At 34.6% G+C, this 23,888-nt stretch overlaps 1 protein-coding gene across 4 annotated transcripts in view; it reads left to right on the top strand.

Moving 5' to 3' along the window:
• Nucleotides 1-23,888, top strand: part of ASCC3 (activating signal cointegrator 1 complex subunit 3) — a 291,790-nt gene that overhangs the window by 113,447 nt on the left and 154,455 nt on the right. For all 4 annotated transcript variants that reach the window (XM_072855573.1, XM_072855572.1, XM_072855574.1 and 1 more), the window contains 3 exons: nt 599-763; nt 12,191-12,367; nt 16,173-16,244. In XM_072855573.1, the coding sequence (XP_072711674.1) occupies nt 599-763; nt 12,191-12,367; nt 16,173-16,244 (414 nt within the window). The remainder of the gene's footprint in view (nt 1-598; nt 764-12,190; nt 12,368-16,172; nt 16,245-23,888) is intronic.

Genomic DNA, 23,888 nt, shown 5'->3' with positions numbered 1-23,888 from the left:
AAGTTAGCTTTTCCAGGACTGATGGAAGTTGTTTTATCTGTTTTGCCAGTGCAAGGATCAAGATATCAAAATATACAACTTGAAAGTAGGCCTTAGGGAGAAAGCATTTCATAGAGAACTGGGAAGGGAACTGGGTTCAGGAACTGAACCCCAACTATCAGCTCAAGCTTAGGTATAAGGGGGGGTCTTAGGTGTTTACTGTGCTGTGGTGAAGGTTAGAAATATTTTATCACAGATAATTTTTAGTAGGACACATATATTAAATGACGTACATGATTATATAAGGAGCTGATTCTGGATAGCTGCTTAATTGTCTTAATGTGGAAAATGTATACAAATGATACACAGTAGCTTGAAGTTATTAGTTGATCTTTCCGTATGGTTTTCCATACTGAATCCTACAAATGGCCATCCAACACACGTAGATTTAGCAAACTGTGTCTGCCTCAAATATATAAAGTAGGTAAAACTTAAGATAGCTTTGTTAAGTTCTACATTGCATTTACTCTGCTGTATATTACAATAGTGGTGTTTTACAGATTTGAATCTGGATTTTTTTTTTGTAAATGCTGAATATTTCTTTTTTCTGCTCTACTAGATGCTTGTGACTACTCCAGAGAAATGGGATGTAGTGACAAGAAAAAGTGTTGGTGATGTAGCCCTCTCTCAGCTGGTAAAACTCTTGATTCTCGATGAAGTTCATCTATTGCATGAAGACAGAGGACCAGTACTTGAAAGTATAGTAGCACGTACTTTACGTCAGGTAAGAGCGAAAAAATCTTCAAAAGAAATTTATTTTGGTCAAGAATACATAGATTTCAGTGTAAAAAGAGAAATGCTTGGACAATGAAATAAAAATGCTTAGGCAGCTTACAATTTATTTTACAGCTGTTCTGTATTAAGAATGAAGAAAAATTTGTGTCTTCTACCTTTGTTATCCCACAAGTATAAACACCTTCTCTTCTGTATTATATCAACTATCAGATTCCTAGGAAGCCTAATTTATTACAGAGCTATTTCTTTACTTATGATTTATTTACTTAATATTGATTTACTTACTGTACAAGTAACAGCAAAGTTAAACATTTTTAAACAAATAATAATCAGGTTAATATTTTAACATAACCAAAATTGAAAGTATTTTCTTACCAGGAATGCTGATTTTTAATTAGCAGTTTTCCTAGGAGAAAAATTTTTTTAATGAAGAGTAGTGTCTTAAATCTAGGTAAAACTTTCAGCACTGCTAGAAAATACTATGTGATTTCTACTTTAGCATAATTGCTCCTTTTTTTTTTTTCCCCCTTGCTTTAGTGGTACTTTCTAAATACCAAGATTTGAAATGGCAAAAGGAGAAAAGGATGAATGTGTGAGGTTTTTTCTTAAATCTTGTACAAAAGAAGGATTGAGAGTTAGGCAATAAATAAGATTGGTCTCAATGGTGAGATGTGCATTTACAAGAAAAATAAAACGTGGAATTTAGGGATGAATAAAAAGGATGGAATTAGGATAAATAAATAATGGTAAGGAGAGGATAGAGTGCCATTCTTTTTTTTTCGGTCATGCAGAGCAAAAGTATGTTAATACAAATAATCTGTAACAAATTAAAAATAAACACAGTTGGTATTGTTATAGCTCTATTTGTAGCATGTTAAATGTTTAAAGCCTTTTAGCTTTCAAGATGCTTTTTTCTTGGTAAGGCTACACTAACCTTGTTAAGGCTTTCTGAATCATCTGATTCCAGCTCCTCTAAGAACAGAATAAAATGGCTGTCTGCCGTAATCCAGTACAGAAAGTGTAAAAGTTCCTGTATAAAGAACAACATAAGTAATAATGCCTTAGAAGAAGCTAAACTTGGAAAGGATTTTTTTTATGGAGAGTAGGGCTTTGTAAAGTTTAAACTACCTCAAGGGCACTAAAGCTTAACCTGTTTGATATTGTATTTTCTTAAATGGATTTGATTACCTTTTTTTCCTTAGGTGTCTTTAAAGCAACTCAGCTTTTAGCGGTGACCATGATGGTCATTGTCTTCATGTCAGACTGCAAGACTCATTCATTTTTTAATGCGAAGTTTTGTGAGACTTGTAAGGTAGGCTTCAGCTGTCCAAAATACATGTCTAGAGCCATTTTATCTGCCCTACATTATTCAGCTTGGCATCCTGTTTCTGCTTCATTTGGACACAAATCTCCCATAGATCCTTTCCTTTTGTGTCTGTCAAGCCTGGGCAGGTAACTTAAGGAGTATAAAATCTGAGGCAATTATGTCTTGGGTACTGAATCCTACCCTTAGTGCGTTTATTGTAATATAGAAGTATCTTGCTTCAACACTCATTTAAAAAAGAGCTCTCTATGGTGCTTTAATCTTCTAGGATTTCAGGGTTTGTTTTACCTACCAAGTTGGAGTTTAATTCATCTGGAATTGAAGCCACTCATTTGTAACCCTTCCTTAAGTGAGACAGTTGGGAAGAAATACAAAACACAAATCTTGACATTAACTATCTCACCACCTTTCCGAAGATCTTATTTATTCTAAGTTGATAAGAAAGGCAGTATTGGAGGCCACTATGAATCTTTACAAGGTAGCTGAGGAGAGGGAAAATTTACAGTGTAAAAATACACTAAAAACCCCCCACAGTTAAACAGATGTTTGTATTTTCTACTTGTAGAAATATTTAGAATTATGCAGTAGAAAACAATTCCAGACAAAAATATTTTGAATTGCAAGCCTCCCAGAAAGCTTGGGGACAAAGAAACAGGAGATGTTTTGTACAAGTGTTTTAGCTTTTTAATATGGAAACAAATAATAAGAGGGTTAGTTTTAAAAATTGCACTGAAATGTTATACTGCAGCATCTGAGCCTGCAAGCATAGCTCTATGGAGTTTACAGTATACATCCGTAATTAATTATGAAATTACTGGAACTTCTCTTTGATCACTAAAAAAGATAACATAAATTTTCCAATTTCAGAAGTATTTCACTGGAGTTTAGTGAAAATACTATTACAGATGTCTTAAGTGTAAAAATACCACACCTAATGTTGTTTTAATGATATTTTGCAAAGAAAAAATATTTGGTTATATTTCTTTGGTTCTGTTCCCTGCTCATAGTTCTGTTTTCTGCATTTTGATACAAATTCATAAATGTCCCTGGAGCAGGAACTAAACCCAGGATATTCAGCCCATCCCTGGAGAATGTCATTCTGACTTCGATGATTCTGTATGAAACATTAAGCTCCCCTCCAGCCCTTCTGAAAGTAGTTCTAGAACATATTTTTCATTGATAGCTGTAGAAACATCATACTCATTCAATATTCACACACACAGGAGATAAGAATAATTATTCAGTTCTTAAAAAACAAAACAAAAAACAAAACAAAAAAAAGATTGACATAAATCTAAAATATCCTTATTGTCTATTGCACCACCGCAGTGGTTGCTGAAATCACTTACCTGATTTGTACACTGCTTTAAGGCATCAGAAATATTGACTAGTTTTTCCTAATTTGTAGTGGAGGGATTCAGAAAGTGATTAGACAAGTAATTCAAAGAAAAATCCATTGCAGATTAATAGTCACTAGATCAGACTGGGGGCTATAGTAACCGGGGGCTATGCTGGCAAATATAATTGACGTTTCTGTGCTGTCCCTTTTGGCCACTGTGAGAGACAGCGTATTGAAGTAGTTGGATTTTTGGTCTGACCTGGAACAGTCATTTCTTGTATCACTTCGAGGACAGAACTGTGATAAATTCCTTTGAATACTACTTCAGCCTTATCAATAGATCACTAATAGCTACTCTAATAATGGTGTGTACCTATAGTTTCATCTGGATCATACTTCCCTAGCTTGTATATGAGACTATCTTATGAGACAATGTCATGATTCCCAAGCAGGTCAGGATGTATAGTGTAGTGCCTTTTACATTTTGCAAGGCTTGTTATCCTAGCTTACAGAAAAAGCATCTCTTGTTTTGTTAGAGTGTTTGAGGATTGTTTTGCTTAGATAGTGGATAATAGAAAAGCAGACAATGGAAATTTTTTTTTTTTTTTGGGGGGGTGTCTTTTTAAGAATGAGTGTTCAGCTAGCTACTTGGGCCCACAACTGTGCCAGACAAGAATGTTTTGAGATCTGTATTCATATGCTGTACAAATACAGCTATACAAATGTATTCTGAAAACAGGAATATCCGGATGCGTTAGCAGGTCTGTCCTAATTTGTACCTCAAAATACCTGAATTATGGTTGTACTTTCCCCCAGATGAACACTGAGTCACACCACTTACTGTAAGACTTTAACATGTTCTTTTTAACTTACGGCATTTTTTAGAATCAGGTTTTTTTAAAACCTGGAAGGAGCATATATATTGGAATTGCTGACAGTTTTACTCATAGCAGAATGAACAGCATATTCGTGCATGTTTGCACTTTTCAAATTTTAGAGAATGCTTTTGCAAGGGATTTAAATTGACTTTGCTAAACATTTTGGTGGGAAAATTGCTTTGAGCTCTGTTATATACTGTAGGTATAACATCAAACAACTTCTTTGAATCCAATTTATAGCTTTGATGTCTAAAGTTTTAGTCTAGAGCATAATGCAGATGTAAAACTGAAATGCTTAAACTTTTTAATCAAACTTTCCACACTTCTGTAACATCTACTAAGCTTATTAGCTTGAAATAAAAAAATTGACCGCTTTTAAAGGACACTGAATTATTTTGTCATAATTATTCAGAGATTGTGATGACTTCTTTGCTGCTTACGGGTATTTTTTCACAAAAAGCATACTGAATATTATACTGGAGTGATATGTGAGTTTTGATACCTTCTCTCAACTATGTGAATGATAAATAGAAGAAAATCCATAGTAGAAGATTTCTCAGATTTTGGGGAACCAAAGCTCCCATCTTAGACACACAAATATTGTTCTCATCACAGTCTCATTCTTTAAATTTAAGTTTCAATTGCTTTATGTTTTTGTATTAGATCAACAAAGTTGCTAGATAAATAATAGGTGGGACACCACAGCAGGACAAGCAATCCAGGAGGTTCCTGGAGTGCACTGAGAACTTCCTCCTCCAGGCGGTAGAGGAGCCAAGGAGGAGAGGTGCCCTGCTGTACCTCATACTCACCAACAAGGAGGGGCTCGTTGAGGATGTGAATCAAAGGCAAACTTGGCTGCAGTGACCATGAGATGGTGGAGTTCTCTTTCCCCGGGAAATTCTCATGTTTCCTTTCTGAGCTTTCTTTTCTCATGACACTTTATTTAAGAAACTTTCCCTCTCAGGCGTCATGTAGTTTTCCTTGCTCTGGATGCATTTTCAATATCTCTAGTTCCTTATTATCTCCTCTACCTCCTTTTTTCTGTCCCTTTGTTTCCCTATTTTATCTCCTTACTAGAAATCAGAAGCAAACAAGTTCAGAGGTTTCTCACCCAAAGCCAAATGCCTAATTGTTATCAAATTAGGAATTTTTATGTGCTTGTGATCCCATTCTTGATGAAGAAAATCTGAGCAGTTTAAAAAAAAAAAAAAAAAAAGCAAGGCTGATAGCTAATGACCTAAAAACAGCTGATTAGATCTATATATCTTTTTTCTAATGATAGCCCACTGTAGTTCCTATATGTGTCTTTTGGGACTAGAATGCATCAGTAAATAATGACATTGGCATTTCATTTGGTTAATTTCTCATCTTGAGTGACTGCTGTTAGTCTTTTCTCCCTTTGATGTTCCTTATATGGGCTGATCAAGTTTCTCAGCATCTTCTTTTACAGAATAAGCCAAACAAGCTTACTGAAATTACTTCTACAATAATTTTTTGGTTTCCAACTATAAGTGTTGTGGGGCTTTTTTCGCTGAGCTTTCTTATATTTGCAATATGTATTTTTACAGCATTTTCCTCCTATTACTCAGTTCTGTCCTTTTTTTACCTCTAAAAATTGCATGTACTTAATTTGCTAACACATAATCTTCAGAGATTGCATTCAGATGCTTGTTCACTAAGTCCTCAGACAAACCTCTTTATAGTTGCTGCAGGATTCACTTGTTGCTATTAGAATGTTTCCTGAGAATAGTGTCTCGTTTTGCAGCTGTGGCCTGTTTTAGAATGAGCTAAATTAAAAGAAACTTAGTTTGAATGGGACCATCAACCTAGATTTATCTGTATGGCTGACACACACATCAGTTATATTAATTCTGCCAATCACCTGCTCTTCTTGTCACCAGTTATTTTTTATTTACTGCATATCGTGGATAAAATTATTGAATAGAGTCGGGCTTAGAAAGCAATTAGAGGAAAACCTTTTTAATTGCTGTTTTTCAATTATACATTCTCTTTAAAATCTGTCAGTTCATCAGCTTGTGATAAATTTAATACTTTTTTTTCGCTATGCTGTGATGTTATTTTTAAACAGTATGTTGTGCAGCCGTATGTCTAATGCCTTACATGAGTCTAGACCTATCTTGTTGTCTTTTCTGGCAACCTTGTAGTTGTGTAAAAATGACTTTTTTAAAACAACATACTTTTTTAAAACAAAACCTAAACTCCATTTGGAAAATGTTATGTATCGGATATTTGAATTAATCTTCAGAAGCTTTTCTGTTACTTTGCATGCAAGTGATGTCAGGAAGTCATTCTGCATGTCATTTTTTTATTCTTGATGTGTGAACATTCTTCCATTTTCATGATATATCCATGGAGTTTAAAAGGTAATAGTGATTGTCATATGTTTTATGTTCTTTCATAATATGGTAAAGCAGTTAAGCTGATTTGTAGAAGGGTTCATATTTCTTTTTGTTTCTTAGTTTGGGAACAAAACAGTAAGCATAGCATGAAAAGGCATTCTGTCATTCAAGAAAAACTGACATGGCACTTTGCAGGGCATAGAAATCTCTTAATAGGTATATTCAAAATGTAATTTCTTAAGGCAAAGTATTGCATACTTAATATTTAGCTGAGGGAGAACAATATGGCTTCTAATAGTGCTTTCTGCATGGTTACATTTTTTCACTACTTCTAGATTTTTAAATATGTTCTAAATGGAGGACTGAGATCACAGTATTTTCAGGGTTCATTGGAAGCAGAGTAAAACTCATTTATAAAATTACTTAACTAGATGGTTGCCTAGTAACAAATGCATTCTGTGCAGAGCATTTGTGTTGTAGATATCCTATGTAGAATCTTCAAAACAGTATTAGTAACTGCATTTTTAATATGTACCTTTGATTTTGCAGTTTTACTGGTTTTTTCATTTTTGTTCCTAAAACTAGGAAATTACCACCTATGAGGACTGATTGGCAACTTAATTCTTTCATTAGACAGTAAACTAGATATCAATAAACAAGTAAACACTGGTGAAACATTTTAACAAACTTCCTTCTTAGTCATTTTGAAACACCTTTAATTATTTAAAAAAAAAATATTCTAAGAATTCCTCCTTTTTTTCCTTTCTTTTTCTCCTTTTTTTTGGATAATGTGAAAAACATAGATCTTGTGAGAGGCTGAGACTTAGAGACATTCTCAGGGCAGGGTGGTATCTAACTCATAACTAATGTGAATCCCTGTACGCAGTACTTCATTCTTACCACTGTTGATCAGGGAACTCAGGAACCTATGTTAAGAATTCATCTTCTTGAACATCTAGACTAAAAACTAAGAAACACTTGTGTCTAATTTTCTGTGTATCTTGTCTTTAGTGTACATCTGAAGGGCATACAGACTGACTGTAGAGGGTATGTTGAAGTGATCCTGGGTCATCTGAATATCAGATTAATTTCTAACCAGTGGACAATTCTTCAAAGATTAGAATATGTAAACTTGTCTGCTTCACTTAATTCTGTGCTCGAGTTGAACAATCATGGATATGCTTTCCAGCTTGATTGTAATTCATTCTGTGAATGTGATATTTTAATACATGGAGATGGGAAGACTGCCAAGATCACAAAGTTCAGGAAGAACTTTAGAAGTCAGATAAAAAAGTATCTCTGTGCATGCTCTGTATGCTCTCAAGTGGCGGCTGTAATGTAATGAGATGATATGCAAATCTTAAAACCTATTAGGAAGAAAATGATCCTGCTGTGCTCAATTTACAATCCAGAGAGGCACTTCCCATACCTGATCCTTTATCATTTACAGTGTAAACGCAGATGATGCTTGAGTGTGGAAATCGGTGCTGGATAGCTATCTTCTGTTTATTTTTTCTGTACACGTGGAATTTCATGGTGTGATAATCGTGTTCTGAGAACGTACATGGTGAACATGCTGTCAATTCTCTACATGCCATCGTGAATGCTTCTGAATTAGATATACTAATTAGATATGTCACTTAAATATAGTTATGGCAATTTTATTTCTTCATGTAATAGCAAATCAATAAAATATAGGAAAGCTTTTGAAGAACATGATGTGCAAATACTGTGACAGTTCAGTTTTCCAAATAAGGCCTTGTAAGTTCCAAATGGTGCTTATATTTTTACTGAGATAATTAAACACATATGAGGATTAAAATGTTTGAGATTGTGTGCCAGTAGTGAAGAAAACGCACTTAGCTGCTTACCACCAGCCAGTGATAGGGAATGTAAACAGAAAACTTTGTCATCCAAAATGTCTTTTCAGTAATTTTTACTGCAATTTCAGGAATACACTATGTGTTCCTAGTGTCTTGTATATGAAGGCACAATCTCTTAATTGGGACTTCTAGGACCAAATAATAAGTGATCCAGCACATGAAAAATATTAAGGTTTGAATGGACTGTATTTACAAAGGACATCTGTACACTTTCAAGACTTACTTTTCTTTAGAAGTATCTGAGAGCAAAATGTATTAATGCTTGCTCTTAAAGGGAAAGTCAGAAAAGTAGTTTAAAAATGTATGCAGTGAATTCTGTTCTAAAAATATGTTAGAATTCTAAAAACCGTTATGAAAAATTAAGTCTCTATAGTGCTTGGATAGATGAATAATAGATAAATAATTGAAAGTGAATTATAATCACAGAGAAAATGCAAAAATAAATCGTGTTACGGTTGCATATTCAGGTAATTTTGTTTTTCTAACGTTTAACACAGTTTTAGTCACTGCTGTTTGTATATGGCTGTGTATAATTAAAAGAATAAACAAAAGTCATTCTGTATGTGTATGTGATGATGTGCAGACACGTAGGGTTTGAGTTTGATGTGAGCATAAAGTAATTGGGAGAATTATTGTGATACATTTTGTCTTTTAGGGTAAATGTACCTCTTTTTGCTTCTTGATTTTTTTTTATATATATATAATAATTATTGATATTTTGTGTTGCTAAGTGAATATAAAAGTATAGTAAAAAATAAAGATTTTTTTTTTGTTTGGATGGCCTTGAAAGAAGTCAAAGATATTGATGGAATGATTTAGAGTTTAATAGTCTTTAATTATGAAGACTAACAAAATGTTACTATAGAGCAAAAGACATTATTGCCTGATTTCTTATAGCACTCTGACTTGATTTTTGTGGCTTGGTATAAATAGAAAATTAATTGTCCAAATGATTTGTAAATTTTAGATTTATAAATTGAAAAAATTATGTAGGCAGTATGTATGTATGCAGAAATATATGTAAAGTATAATATATAATATATAAAAATATACTTTGTTTTAAAATGTGCTATGCATATTCGTAATTTTAATTACTTGCTTGTGTTAACTGTCTGCTGTGGTTTTCATGTGGAGTTGTAATTCAGGGTTTTCAATCAGCGCCTTAACTCCAGGGCCAACTGCCAGATTAGTGAAGTTAAATGGCTTCTTTTTGCAAAGGTTTTGAAAGTGGCAGGTCTCAGTAAACTGTAACCGTTCTCTAAGCATTGTTTGTATTTTGAAAGAAAACTCTGAACAAACAGCTTACAGTTAATTGCTGTAAAAATTCATACTTCCATGGTTATTAAGCAGATTTCTTGTTAATTGTTTAAATACTTGAAATGCTTTCCTACCTTCAGATGGAACTGAGCACATTTTCAAACTAGTGCTTTCAGGCTCTTAGGAGATTTGGAAAAAATTGTTATTGAATTTAGCAAAATCAAATAATATTTTCCAGATTGGAGCTCAGTTACACTTCCAGATTTTTGTACTTATTATCAGGTGATTGTGAACAAAGTACAGGATAAATATGTCAGCAAGTGGTTACTGTTTTTACAGATTCAAGTATAAAAAAAATAGTATATAAACATTAAGTAAATTAAACTTTTGTACTGGGTGCAGGTGCCAGGTGCTGGTAGTGGGAGGCTGCAGGGCGGCCTCTGTGAGGAGAGGCCCGGGCCGCCCCATGCGGGACACAGCCGGTTCCAGCCGGCTCCAACGGACCCACCGTAGAGCACGGCTGAGCCCCGCAGCCAAGGTGGTGGTGCCTCTGTAAAAGCATATTTAAGAAAGGGTAAGAACACTGTGCAGCAGTTGAGAGAGATAGGAGTGAAGAAAAACATGTGAGAAACAACCCCGCAGACACCAAGGTCAGTGCAGAAGGAGATGGTGCTCCAGGGGACAGAGCCAAAACCAAACCAAACCCAAACAAACAAAAAATAAAACCACCCACTTTGCTCCCCCCACCTCCCCCCCCCCCAAAAAAAAAAAAAAAAACCAACAACAACAAAAACCCCCTCAAAAGTGTGTGGTTGAGGTTGACTGTAGCCCTTAGGTCATCACATAATCCAGCTATAAAAAGATGTATAAGAAATGATAATGCTTTTTTGTACTCTTAAAGGTGAATGCTGCTTTTGTTCCCTCTGCAGATGGAAGACTTTTGAAAATGAAATCTCTCATTTGTCCCAGTCAGCTCAAAATTTATGTTTACATATAAGATTTTATTGTACATGGTGTTTCCTTTGCAAAGCTCTCTTTGTATAAGTGCAAAAGGGTCAATCACCAGGTTTTCCGTGTCGTTTAGTTGGTTGCGTCCACACCAAATTTTTGCCAGGGGACATGTCCATTACCAGGCAACGTAGTGGTTTACTTTGCCTGCTTGATGTCTGTGGAGTTGTGGGGGGTGGTTTCTTTTGCGATTTATTATTTTGGTGTGCTTGTTATTCGCCAGGTCTGTGTTATGGTATGGTGTATTTTATCTTCCTTGAGAATGCTCTTCATATACTTTTTAATCATCTTTTTTGAAAACTTTTAATTCATCTGTTTTTAATTACATGGCACTTCCTTTCACTTTAACTCAAACACCTGTATTCTAAGTAAAACCTCATATTGTTTTGAACAGGACTTAGGCAGGTAGAAGTTTCCAGCCTTACTCATCATGAGACATTCACGCATTTGAGACAAGCTGAGAACCTCATATATGGCTTCAGTTATAGTGTATAAAAAGCCTTTTGAGGAAAATTACTGTGAACTTTGCTTCTAAATAATTGTGCTAGTAAGAAAGTTGTGAGACAGCCTACATGGCTCTTAGTATTCCAGAAGGAAATGGGAAAATTCTTGCTTACTTTCCTCATTCAAGTCTTTTGGCTGGTTTCATTCTTTTTGAAAATTGCCTGGAAATACATGTAATATGCAAGCTTTTATACGGAACAGAGTATTTCATTGTAAAGCACCATTTCTGTCCCTTATTGGATGGGAAGGCATGTAATGCAAACACTTGGGGCATTTAAAAAAAAAAAAGGATAGAAAAAATGTCTGTTGCAGAGCAACTTCTTGGTATTTAAATATCTTAAACTCTGCAGAAGTACTGCTACATACTGGAGAAATGCACATAGTAATGAGCTAGAATAGATTGCCTAAGAGAGTTGTGGAAAGGTCTAAGCAAAAGCCAAGACCGAGGAATGATATGAATTACATTCTTCTTTCTTTTCAGAATTGTGGTGTGATTTGGACTAAGGAAGAAATGATACCAAATTATCTGTCCTAGTTTTGCCTATAAATTGGACTATCCCTTCTTAACAAAGCCAGTTTTACTGCTATTGTTCCTTCATGTCAATTAATGACTGCTAACCTTTTGGAGGGCAAAAAGTACAATAAAATAGAAAGATGAATAAGCAAGATCTGATGGAATTGCAGAGTGCTCTGGTTTCTTCAATAGAGGGTAATCACTAACTCACATCTATTGTTCACCTTCTGTAGAAAATATTAAATGCTTCTTTCACATTACTGTTTTATAAGGGACGTTTTAAAACTCTGTGCTTGATTTCTTGGCTTATAACACTTGGATCATTTACAGGTTTTCTGTTTTTTAATAGGTTGAATCTACACAAAGTATGATTAGGATTTTGGGCCTTTCAGCTACATTACCCAATTATCTTGATGTTGCTACATTTCTACATGTCAATCCCTGCATTGGACTATTCTACTTTGATGGCCGTTTCCGACCTGTACCACTGGGGCAAACCTTTATAGGAATTAAGACAACCAATAAGGTAAAGAATCATGAATGCCAAAGAGAAGGTTGCTGTTTGTTTTGATCGTGCTTCACATATGTATGTGTAGGGGGTACTGGTTTATTATGCTACAGGTGTTTTATGAAGCATGTTTTCTTCTGTATAAAGATATACATAATTGAAGGGTGCCTTAAGAATCGTATTTCCTCAGTTTACAATACTTGTAAATAGGCCTTGTTGCAATTGGATACAATGGTATCTAGCTTTACATTGCCGGCGCTTCGCTAGTAATTTTTGCTTGCTTAAGGAGAAATCATCACCCTCAACTGCAGAGTCACTGTAGCAGCTGATTATTCTGCCTTTCTCATTTCAGTTTTCCATTTTGCTAGAAACAGTGGAGCTTCTTGTTTGGCTGTAAGGATGCATGAGTAATGTTGTAAGAAAAATACTCATTTATGAAATCTGGATATATATATATATTAATATAACATGCATTAATAGTAGTTGGATATGTGTTATTGATAAAAACCTTAGCATGCTAAGCCATTAACTATCATATGTGCATGTCTGATATAAAACGCATTAAAGTAGTCCCTAAATAAGCTTCTTTACTCTCTGGGCTCTTGCTCATTTTGGGAAGCAGTAAGGCTGTGGTCAGTTATAATATTCTTATTGAAAATCGTAAATGCAGTGCCACTTGACATGTAAATTATAATTCTTCTTTTAATGCAGGAATTAATACAAACACTTTTCCATAAGATTTCCTATATATCTCACTAGCTGATAATTAAAGCTTATATAGCTCAACTCTTAGAAAATCTTATTCTGCTATGATTTAATTTAATAGAAACCAGAACATTTTCAATCAAAAGTTCATTTTCTAGCTTAATCGATAATAGCACTTTTTTTCTTTTTTGTAAAAATGGACATTGCCTTTCTTACTAGGTTATTTAAGTAGTTCATTCCATCTGCAGTGCAGGAATAAAACTTATTTTACAACTGTAGGGAGCCATTTCAAGTCTATACACACAAGAATAGTTTACCATATGGTGCTTACCATGATTTGCATATTTTAACCTTCATTAATTGTTTCAAGTACCTTCACTGTTATTTGCTGTTGCTTTTCTTTAATCTTTTCCTTATACTTGATTTGAATATGTAGTTTATTTCCACTGTATGGTAAGAAAAAAGGAATACTCAATTTCTTCAAACTCACTTTAGAATGCATTTGTGTTTTAAAAATCAAAGAAATATGCAAAGTATCCTGTAAAGTTTGAAATTATTAAAAAAAACCAGTAAATTCTCTAAAAAAACCATGAGAACATGAGGAAATATTAGGAGGTAGTAGTTATTCTGAAATGTAAGTACCTGGCAAACAAAGACAACTGTTTTGGTAATACCACAGCCAGGAGTTTGTCTTTTTGCTTTTCGGAAGAATGTCATTAGAGATTTCAGAGAGTAAAATACATTTTGCAATTAAGATAATACACTTTATATCAAATGAAAAGTAAAAGTATTAAGCCTCTTTGAGAAAGGATTCTGTTCAGCATAACGCTAATACTAAAGCTGCCAAATTATTGCCAATATCAACATCCTTCTGCTCTATATGAGAGGAGGAAAGCAGTGTAAGAACTCCCAGAATCAAAAGCAGTTCTTGCAGAACATCAGCAAGTGCAATAAATACTATGTCTATATCCACACTGATGAGTTGCAAGGAGATAGAATGCTGTTGGTTTATTTAGGTAGATGCTTTACCACAGCTTTCTGACATCCTTCATCCAAAAAACCTCCCAACAAATTTTGAACTGATTTCATGATTTGCCAAATCACATGCAAACTGTAGGCAAGCTTTCAAAGGCAAGGACAGTGTGGTATATTTATTATGCATAGAAGTTAGCCAGGAAAGCTCTTAGAACACTGTATGTTGAAACTCTTAGAGCATATGGGACCAAGACTAAAGTTTGGCTTCTTCAGTTGGAAGTCTGTTAATGTCAGATATTTTTCTTTAATGTCAGTTACTTTTCTTTATGCATGTTTATGTTTTCCTCTTTAGGTATAAATGCAAAGAATACATAAAGTTGAGTTTGTATGTATTTTTTTCTATATATATATGTCCACATTTGTATTTATGCACTGCCTGTATACGTATCTCCTTAATGATTTTCACTTGCTATTATTTGAAAAAATAATTAATTAAAATGCTAACCTCTCCTTTTCAGAATAATTAGACTGGCTACTTCTCTCTCACACACGTGTCCATATTGTCTCATCTTTTTGTTACTATGCTTGTACGATGCCAAATATGAATGTTCTCTTCTTCCCTCTAAAGCTGTTTTAAAGCTGTGGTTTTCAACTTTCAGCTATTCTAGATAACTCCAAGTACTAAATTTCCATTTTCGAATTCTTACATGCTTTGCTCTTGTAAAACGTTTCTTGGTGTCAAAAAAATTTGGTTATAAAACAACTACCTTCTTTCCACCCATGAATGCACAAATGAAGAATGGAGTGATTGTTCTGATTTTGAACTTCATTTATTTTGATTTGTCACAGCCTTAATACTGAGGTGCATTCAAGTAGATACATGCTATTTATATTGTGATACATTAAAGAAATTGAAAAAGAAATCTTTAGAGTAGCTTGAAGAATACTTTTTATTTTAACTGAAGTTTTTATTTTGGAACCTTTCTGAAACATTTTATTTATCCATAATTGGAAACTCTGTACATGGTACTCCCACTGGTTCCTATGCATGACTGAACTATGAAGAAATTTCTGTTTCCTATGGCAAAAAAGCTGACAATCCGTAATTTCCTGGATATGTATATCTGCAATGTAAAAACTATTTTTACAGTACCAAATGGAAAGAATTAATGTTAGGTAAGATGATGTATTAAATGGATACTTCATCAGTATCCTGTAGAAGTAAGATTCCTTAATACGAAACACATAAATTAAAGAATAGAACTGAGTTATGTCTCTTCTGTCATTAAAGAAACCAACAAAGCCACATAATAAATTTTGTATCCATTGCCCTTACTTGTACTTTAGATAGTTATTTTCATGTTCTATTTGTGAATTTAAGAATATGTTGTGGTTGAACCCCAGCTGGCAACTAAGTCCCACACAGGCGCTCGCTCGCTTCCCCCTGGTGGGATGGGGGAGAGAATCAGAAGAGTAAAAGTGAGAAGACTCGTGGGTTGAGATAAAGACAGTTTAATAGGTAAAGCAGAAGCTGTACACACAAGCAAAGCAAAGCAAGGAATTCATTCACTCCTTTCCATGGGCAGGGAAGTGTTCAGCCATCTCCAGGAAAGCAGGGCTCCATCATGCGTATCGGTTCCTTTGCGAAGATAAACGTCATCACTCCAAATGTCCCGTTCCCCCCCCCCCCCCCCCCGCCTTCCTTCTTCCCCACCTTCATATACTGGGCCTGATGTCATATGGTATGGAATATCCCTTTGGTCAGTTGGGGTCAGCTGTCCTGGCTGTGCCCCCTCCCAGCTTCTTGTGCACCTGGCAGAGCATGGGACGCTGAAAAGTCCTTGATTTAGTATAGGCTCTGCTTAGCAACAACCGAAACATCTCTGTATTATCAACACTGTTTTCAGCACAAATCCAAAACATAGTCCCATACAAGCTACTATAAAGAAAATTAACTCTATCCCAGCCAAAACCAGGACAGAATACCAAAAAGATATTGGTAGGAATGGGAATCAGTATATTATAAATTTAATTGCATAATCACTTTTTTTTTTCATGGATCTCTGTAAATTGCTTGATATGTAGTAGAAAATCTACAAAGATAGAAATGCTTTTAATATGAGGTATGATGTTTGTTTTCCAGGTGCAGCAGCTGAATCATATGGATGAAGTATGTTATGAAAATGTGCTGAAGCAAATAATGGCTGGACAGCAGGTATTTATTTTTTTCTTTTGGTTTGCATTCAGAACACATATAAAGAAATTAGTTTTGATCATTGTAATGATGTATTAAGAATTTTTTTTTTTTAATTTTTTTGTATTATTTTGAGATACGTCACTTCAGAGGTCTTCTCTAATCTTGAAAACACTTTATAGAAACAGCATGCAAGAAAATCTAAACTGGCTAAATAAAGTTAGTTTCTAGCTAAGATGAAAATTCCTGGTACTTTATATATCCCTTAAAGTAATTGATGTGTATTTATGTCACTTTTAAAAAGTAATTAATGTATATTTATGTCACCTTTTTAAAATGACAAGGCAAAGTATGTCAGTACTTTAGAGACCTTAGACTTAGGTACATTTAATGATTAAAAAAAGAAAAAATACAGCACTTAGTTATTCTTCTGAGCCTTTCCAGTATCTTTCAAATTCTAATGTCTCCTGTTAGAGATGAGGGATGAGAGTTATGCAGTGTTCAAGACATGGTGCACAAGAGCTGTCATTTGAAATATCCTAGGGTTTGTGTTTTGTTTTATTTTTAAAGGACACAAACCTTTGTTTTGCTTTACAATAGAGGTTTCTGCAGTGAATTTTCAAGTTTGATATTCCCCTGCACTAAGACGGTGGGCTTACCTCATTTGCCTGAATGGTTTATCATTCTGTTATCATTGTGCTCCTGAATCACCCCCAATCAACGTCTCATTTTTGTTAGAACTTTGCACGTACAGCAGTGTGAGCAGCAGTAGTTGTAGCAGGTATGGCACCTGTTCAGAGCAGGAACAAAAGCTAGTGCAATGTGATCCTTGAAGAGGCTTTTCACTAAATCACATTTTATATAAAACTCTTTCCCACACAGCCATGCTAAGAATTGCACATTTTCCCCACTTTTTCACAGAAAATTCAGATTGTGGTGTTTTTTGAAAGATGAACAGTTGGTTTATGACTTGGGGGAAAAAATATTTCAGCAACAGCTTCTTAGTCCTCCTGCTCCCTATGGTTTAACGCCATTCTTCCACTTATCTTCTCTTGTTGATATCAGTTACTGTTGCTACATTCAGAAAACTTCCATGAAGATTACATATGGAAATGCTGATATTTTCCTGAGTGATGACTGTTAACAAAATTTGTTGGCAGGACTAAGGGAACTTTCTAGTTTATTTTCTCCTCATTGTCAATTATGCACATACCTTACCAAATTCCTAACACTGAGGTATGTTTAGTTGCTTATCTTTCATTTCTTGTTATGATTTCATATATTTTCACTTGCTGTAGATAAACCTACAAGTAGCAGATTCTTTAAATCAGTATGTATAAATAAGTAACATATCTTGGATTCCCGGCAGGAAGTTACATGCTGTTCCAGCATGTTTATTGCACCTCTTTTTTCTTCATGCTGAGGAAAACACTGTCTACAAACAAATATAATATTATTTTAAAAATTCAAGTAGAATAAGTTGTTTAATTCTAGCAGGATATGTTTTTTGTAGCTTTCCTTGAGAACAGTTTTAGTTCCTGTACTACCAGCTGAGTGCACGAGTGTTTTAAGGCATGAGCTACAGCTGAAAGAGGTTAAGTGAAGAACTGTAGTCTACTTAATGTTACAGTTTCAGCAGCTGACACTATTGCTGATCTCAATTTCTGAAAATTGTATTTCAAACCAACAACCAAATAAGGAGTGTATTTTCAGACAAAGCAAAAGTGTGGTTTCCCTTGCTATATAAATTTGATTTGGTTTCAGAATGCTTTGGTTAATTAGATTCAATTGGCTGTAAATGTTAAGCATTTTCTTTGCTTGAAAATCTTTGTTCTGGTATGTTGCAGAACTCTCTTAAATATATGTCTGAATACCAACCAGTTACACTGGACTTTTCTTCAGAGTAGTTAAAACATATTGGTCTTGACACTTATGAAACAAACTTATGAAACATATCCTGAAATGAATGATGTACAAACACTGGTATACAGTCTTTAACAATGCAGAATCAAGCATATCAGCTCATTGTATAATACAGTTAGTTATAGTATGCAGTATTGTACCACATATTAAAAATTAGGGATTTTTCCTTTTAATGAGTAAGCTATGACAAATGATCTGTCTAATCATTAAACCAGCTGCAGGTGAGAAAAAAAAAGGTCCCATAGATATATCTACATGGAAATGCCTGCCCCATAGTGGAAGATGAATATTATGAATTAATATGATGAATATTATGCTAGGAAGGTTTTCTTTAGTGTCTTTTCACAATTTTGAGAATAGCCTTCTACAGTTATCACCTTCTTCTGATTTTCTTAGTTTTTAGAAATCCATTACCTTGTGTCCACGTTCACCATAGTCTGTTACTGTCATGCTCTGTTACCTTAGCTTGTGTTATCCTTGAAACTTGTGTTTATTTACATTGTATGTGTGTAGTTTGTTTGCTTTTTAACAAAGCTGTGGTTATTTCTAAATATACTTCTTAGAAAGATACATTCACACCTTCTCCCCCAATACTTTATAAAATTTCCACAGCGCTTGTATGCCTGTATGGAATTCAGGAAATGGTTGGAATTTTATAACTATTCAGGCAGTAATGTGTGACAGACACAGATCTCATTAGCAGTGCTCCAGAGAGCCAAAAACCTACCTGCTCTGTTTTGTACTGAAGCATAAGACAGAAATACCAGAATCAGAAAAGATACTTTCCCTCTTCTAAAGTTCCATGAGTTAATGTACACCTTCCTGTGGCCGTCAAACTTTCACAGTGTTGTCTCTTTTAAGATTCTTTACCAGAGTCTTTGGAACATCTTAATAAATTCAACATTTTTTCTTTATCTACTGTTCTGTTAACTCATTTTCAAAGAATTCTACCATGCTGGAACCAAATAATTTACTCTTATGGAAGTCATGCTGATGTGTCCCTGTCATATTATAGGTTACAGTGTGATGCTTGACTGAAGTTATATGTTCATGTGTTTCAATAGATGTATGTGCGTTTTCATTTTTTAAGACTAAGGCTGGTAGGAGGTAGTTGCATTCTACAAGCATGTGTTTTGACAGATGGAGAGGAGCTTTTTATGTTGATTTTTCCACAGTCATCCTCTGCAAGACTTCAAGCTCTTCCTGGCTACTGGGAAATTAAGAGTTGGTGATTCAGCCTTTAATTTTGATCCATCTGCTCAAACTAATGAGATATCTCATTTGTAGGCTTCACTTTAAATTACCATATGCAACTGAAGCTATAACATTTGTCTTATAGCACAATTCTCTTGTTTAACTTGAGGAAAGATATAATGATAGATGGCTTGCCCTACTGAGTTTTGTAGGGTTTTTGTTATAGAAACTTTTTATAGTGACTGAAGAAGTAAGATCAGAAAATGTCCTAAAGGTTTCCAGGTGCTTTTTAGGTCATGTGCTCTTTTTGTAGGATTACTAACAATGTAGATCTTCATTAGGAGGTTTTTCTGTCGATCCTACCTCTTAAGATTGCTTTAAGTGAGAACCTCTAGGGCTGTTAAGTCTGCTTTCCTGGGACTGTCCTTCTGTGCTCGATATTAGCTGGTGAATATTTGTTTTTATGTCGTATTTTGAATTTACTATGTTCTTATATTATCTGAAAAGATGTTAGATCCTCTTGGACTGATTTGCACTTTTAGAGTTTTAGTTCTACCTCTTAATAAACCAAAGATTCTTTAAACAAAGAAAAAAAAAAACAAAACTGAAATTACACACCATTCATCAGAGAATATGACTCCACGCTCAGTTGCAGGTAGAGTATTTTTGCCAGCTTTTATCTTCTGGGATACTGTTCCCTTGAAGACTGGGTGAAGGCTCAGCCACCAAAAATTATCATTCCCTCAAAGTGATTACAGCTGTCTCTTGTCAGGCAGTCACCAATAGTGGGCCACATGCATTAACAGCATTAATTCAGCTACAGAGCTGAAAAAGCTTCTTCACATTTTACAGCCCTGTGACAAGGGCATCTAATGGCGACAAGTTCGGGAGCAGGTGGCGGGCAGCACCTTTCCGAGGCAGCCTGTAGAGAACCTCGTGAGATCAGCAAAGACAGTGAGAGAAGACCATACGTATCAACATCCTTTCTATAATAAATTGAAACATTGCATTACTAGTTAGTTTAGGACAATACTTATCATACTGTCTTTATCTTCACTGTGTCTGAGCGGGAAAACACCCTTGTCATGTTATGCTTTGAGAAATAACATAGTATTTTTAGGAGTTTTGAGAAATGACAGTAGGTTTAAGGGTGGGTTTTTTTTTCTCTCAAACATATCATATGTAAATTTTAACTTTATGTTAAATTCCTTTATCTAAAAAATATGGAGCTGTTGCTCTTTCCCAAGGTTCAGTTGCTTAAGTTAGTATCCTAGGGAATTAACTCTTTTTGACTCTGACCATCGCTGCGGTTATATAGGTTTACATCCGTTATATCTCCTTCTGTTGCTGACCTTTTGCTGTTTTATCCCACCACCTTGGTTACTGACAGATGACCATGCGTTTCTCTCATTGTCCCCATCACCTCTTAAATACTTTTGCTGTTACGAATTTGTCAGAACCTTACTGTTTGCTATCTTTTCTTTTTCTTTTATTTCTTTTCTTCTTTTGTGGTCTGAACATTCTTTCTTGGTCAAAAAAAAGTAAAACCCTGAAATTGCATAAGATTTATTGGGATTCTGTTAATTTCTTGGATTATGAATTAGAAGGGGAGTTGCTGAAGTTCTCTGAAAGCTTCCAGAGGAAGTACTTCTTCAAACTGCACTCATAAAACTCTCTTGTTTTTGCCACATTCCTCAGACTACTCATGTCTTCTGTTTCTGCGACCTATTTTTTTTTTTCCTGATAGCTGATTCTCTTTGATATTACTTAAACTTTCAAAAGAAGTCTTTGTCCTTGGTGTTGTTTCAGCAGGTCTCCCATATTTACTCTCTGCACCTTACTTTCCTCTCTGGGTTTTTTTCTGACCTTCAGTACTCTGTTACTCTGCTTGTCTTCAGCCACAGATATCTAAGTTTCAGTCCTGGTTCCTTACCCAATGCACTTTGCTTGTTTGCCAATTTGGCTGTTTATTACAGTTTTCAGCTTGGAGTGCCTTTGGCATTCTCCTGTCTTCTGAAACCTCTTTTCCTTTTTAAGATAATGAACGTCTCTGTTTTCCCACTGATTTTGAGAGTTTTCTGTGTAAATCTGAGATGACATATTGTCTGTTTTAGCTTTTCTTCCACTAGTTCCGGTACTCAGTGAAACTCCTTGAAAGTTCATTTTCTCACAGAGCTCAGTATTTTCAGTTCATAGCAAAAACTGACTGTTCAGTGGAAGTTCTGACATCTTTTTGTGGTTCTCATTGCCCTTGCTGCCTGTGCAGGCATTGAGGCGCAAGGTGTCAGTACTTAAATACTGAGGAGACATCATGGCTTTATAGGAAGTGGTTTCAGTACACAAGGAAGAGCTTTTCTGGTGGACAAAGATGCCAGGTTGTCTGTTGCAAAGAACCTGGATTTTTGAAACAATAGCTATTGAAAGCCTCACCACAACATCCAAAAGTTAATACAGTAGTAGTATTCCTACATATTTAGCAACAACTCTGGTTAACTTGAGTGGAGCAGGCTTTAGGAACTGTAAACCAGTGGAGATATGGCAATCTTCTTAAAATTAGCATGCTGGAAATCTTACTACTGGGACTAAAAATGTAGAGGAAAACTACTTAAAACAATGAACAGCTTTATACAAACCATCCATTCTAGATGATGCACTGTGAGTGGTAATTTCAGACTGCCCATTTTGTGCTTATTTCAGTTCAGTTTTCTTAACCTTTTGAAGAAAAGTGCTTTTTCAAGTACCTTGTTAGTTTCTGAGCTTTTGCTCTTCTGATTTGAACTAGTTTCTTAGGTTTAGCTGGTTTCTTCTGTGTCACCATTTTGCTTTTGCAGTATTGTCTCAAATGCATCTGATATACCTATGACAAGCTTTACCTTTTATCTTTTAAAATTAAATTTGGATTTTTTTTAATGTGCAGAATACAGCCATGTTTACTTGTTAAATTTATAATTAGTGTATGCATTGGGTGGTTAATATGCAATTTTCTGGAGATCAAGCTTGCTTTATTAATTAGAATTTATGTACTTAATTAAAATGTTGTTCTGTACCACTGTTCTGCATTTAGTTCATTAGAAGTAATATTCAGATGCTATATATTTTTTAAAAATCTTGGAATAATTTCTAAGTATCACCTTGCACAGATTTTTAATACTTTACTCTTTCAAATCAGGATTTTTGATGTCACCAATCAGAAACAGATTACACTTGAATTTATGTAGTCAAAACTGGTTCTGTGCTATATATTGCGCATAAAGCCTTCACATTGTCTGTAATAGTTCTCTGCTTACAATAATTGACTTGAACTTCGCAGTACTAAGAAGTGTCATCTTGTTTTTCTTACAATGCTGTTTTGAACCAAAAAAGAAACACTTGAGTAGTTATTTTAAATCTATTGTATTAAATTGTCAGAAGTGAATTTGACAGGTATTAATTTCATCTGTAAAAATGATGGATTAAATTTCTTTATTATCAGTTTTCCAGCTGTTATTTGGTTGCAGAAGCCATGTGAAGATAAAAGTTTAATAAGCTTAGTTACTGCAACTGTTGACAATGCTTTTATAGCTGTGTCATAAGATAAGATTTAATAAAACAGTATTTTCTTCAGAAGTCTCTCTGGAACCTAGTACCTTGAGAATTAAGCTTGTCCTAATATTTTTCCTGGTTGAAATAGTGTCTATAGCACACTTTGGACAAATAACTCTGAAAAGTTACTGGTTTGGTTAAGATGTATTCTTTATCTAGGTTGGGTTTTTTCTAGAGTTCCATTTTATAGCCTAAAGAGTTTATTTCAGTCTGAGTTTTTGTAACTCTGCACCTATACAGATTGCTTCTACTTCATCACCTGGTATAGCTTATTTGCATATATATGTGTATATATTGCTTCTATATTTATATATACACACATGTATGTAAGTAAAAATACACAAATACAGAAGCTAAAGTGGTCTGGCAGGATAGCTGAATTATGGCTGATCATTTTAGATGTTATTTCTGTGTCAGCTGATTAAGTGAAGACTTGAATACTTTGAATAGTTTTCTGTACAATTTCTTTTGCAGCTTTTGCTCAATCAGGACCCATTTATATGTATGGTTTCTTTAACAAAATCACAGACAAACTAATTCAGTGATGGTGCACTGTTTTTATGTTCTGCATCTTCATCATTTATTTATGCACTTCATTTCCACAATAACTGCCTTTTGCAATTTTAAGGATATAATAGTTAATATAATCTTATGCCTGAATAAATGAAACTTTGTGTATACTTTAATTAAAAATACTGTACTGATGTGCTGTGTAGAAGATATGCTTCAAAAAATGTTATGTACCAGATGTTTCATGTTCTTGTCAAATGATACGTATGTACTATTTTCCTCAATATTTTCTGGTCAAATCTGTTTGGCTTTAAGCATTTAATACCTTGTCAGCTACCTGTATGAACAGCTGAGGAAATTGCTGGAAATGGATTCCATAACAAGTTATGTATATAATAACCCATTATTCTTCAATTCGATAGCCTTCTAAATGTTTGTGTGCTATATTTCTGTGCC

Source organism: Ciconia boyciana, chromosome 3 (assembly GCF_034638445.1).
Source record: "Ciconia boyciana chromosome 3, ASM3463844v1, whole genome shotgun sequence".
Classification (NCBI taxonomy): domain Eukaryota; kingdom Metazoa; phylum Chordata; class Aves; order Ciconiiformes; family Ciconiidae; genus Ciconia; species Ciconia boyciana.
The sequence above is the reverse complement of the archived record's forward strand: the minus strand, read 5'-3'. Positions and strand labels throughout refer to the sequence as shown.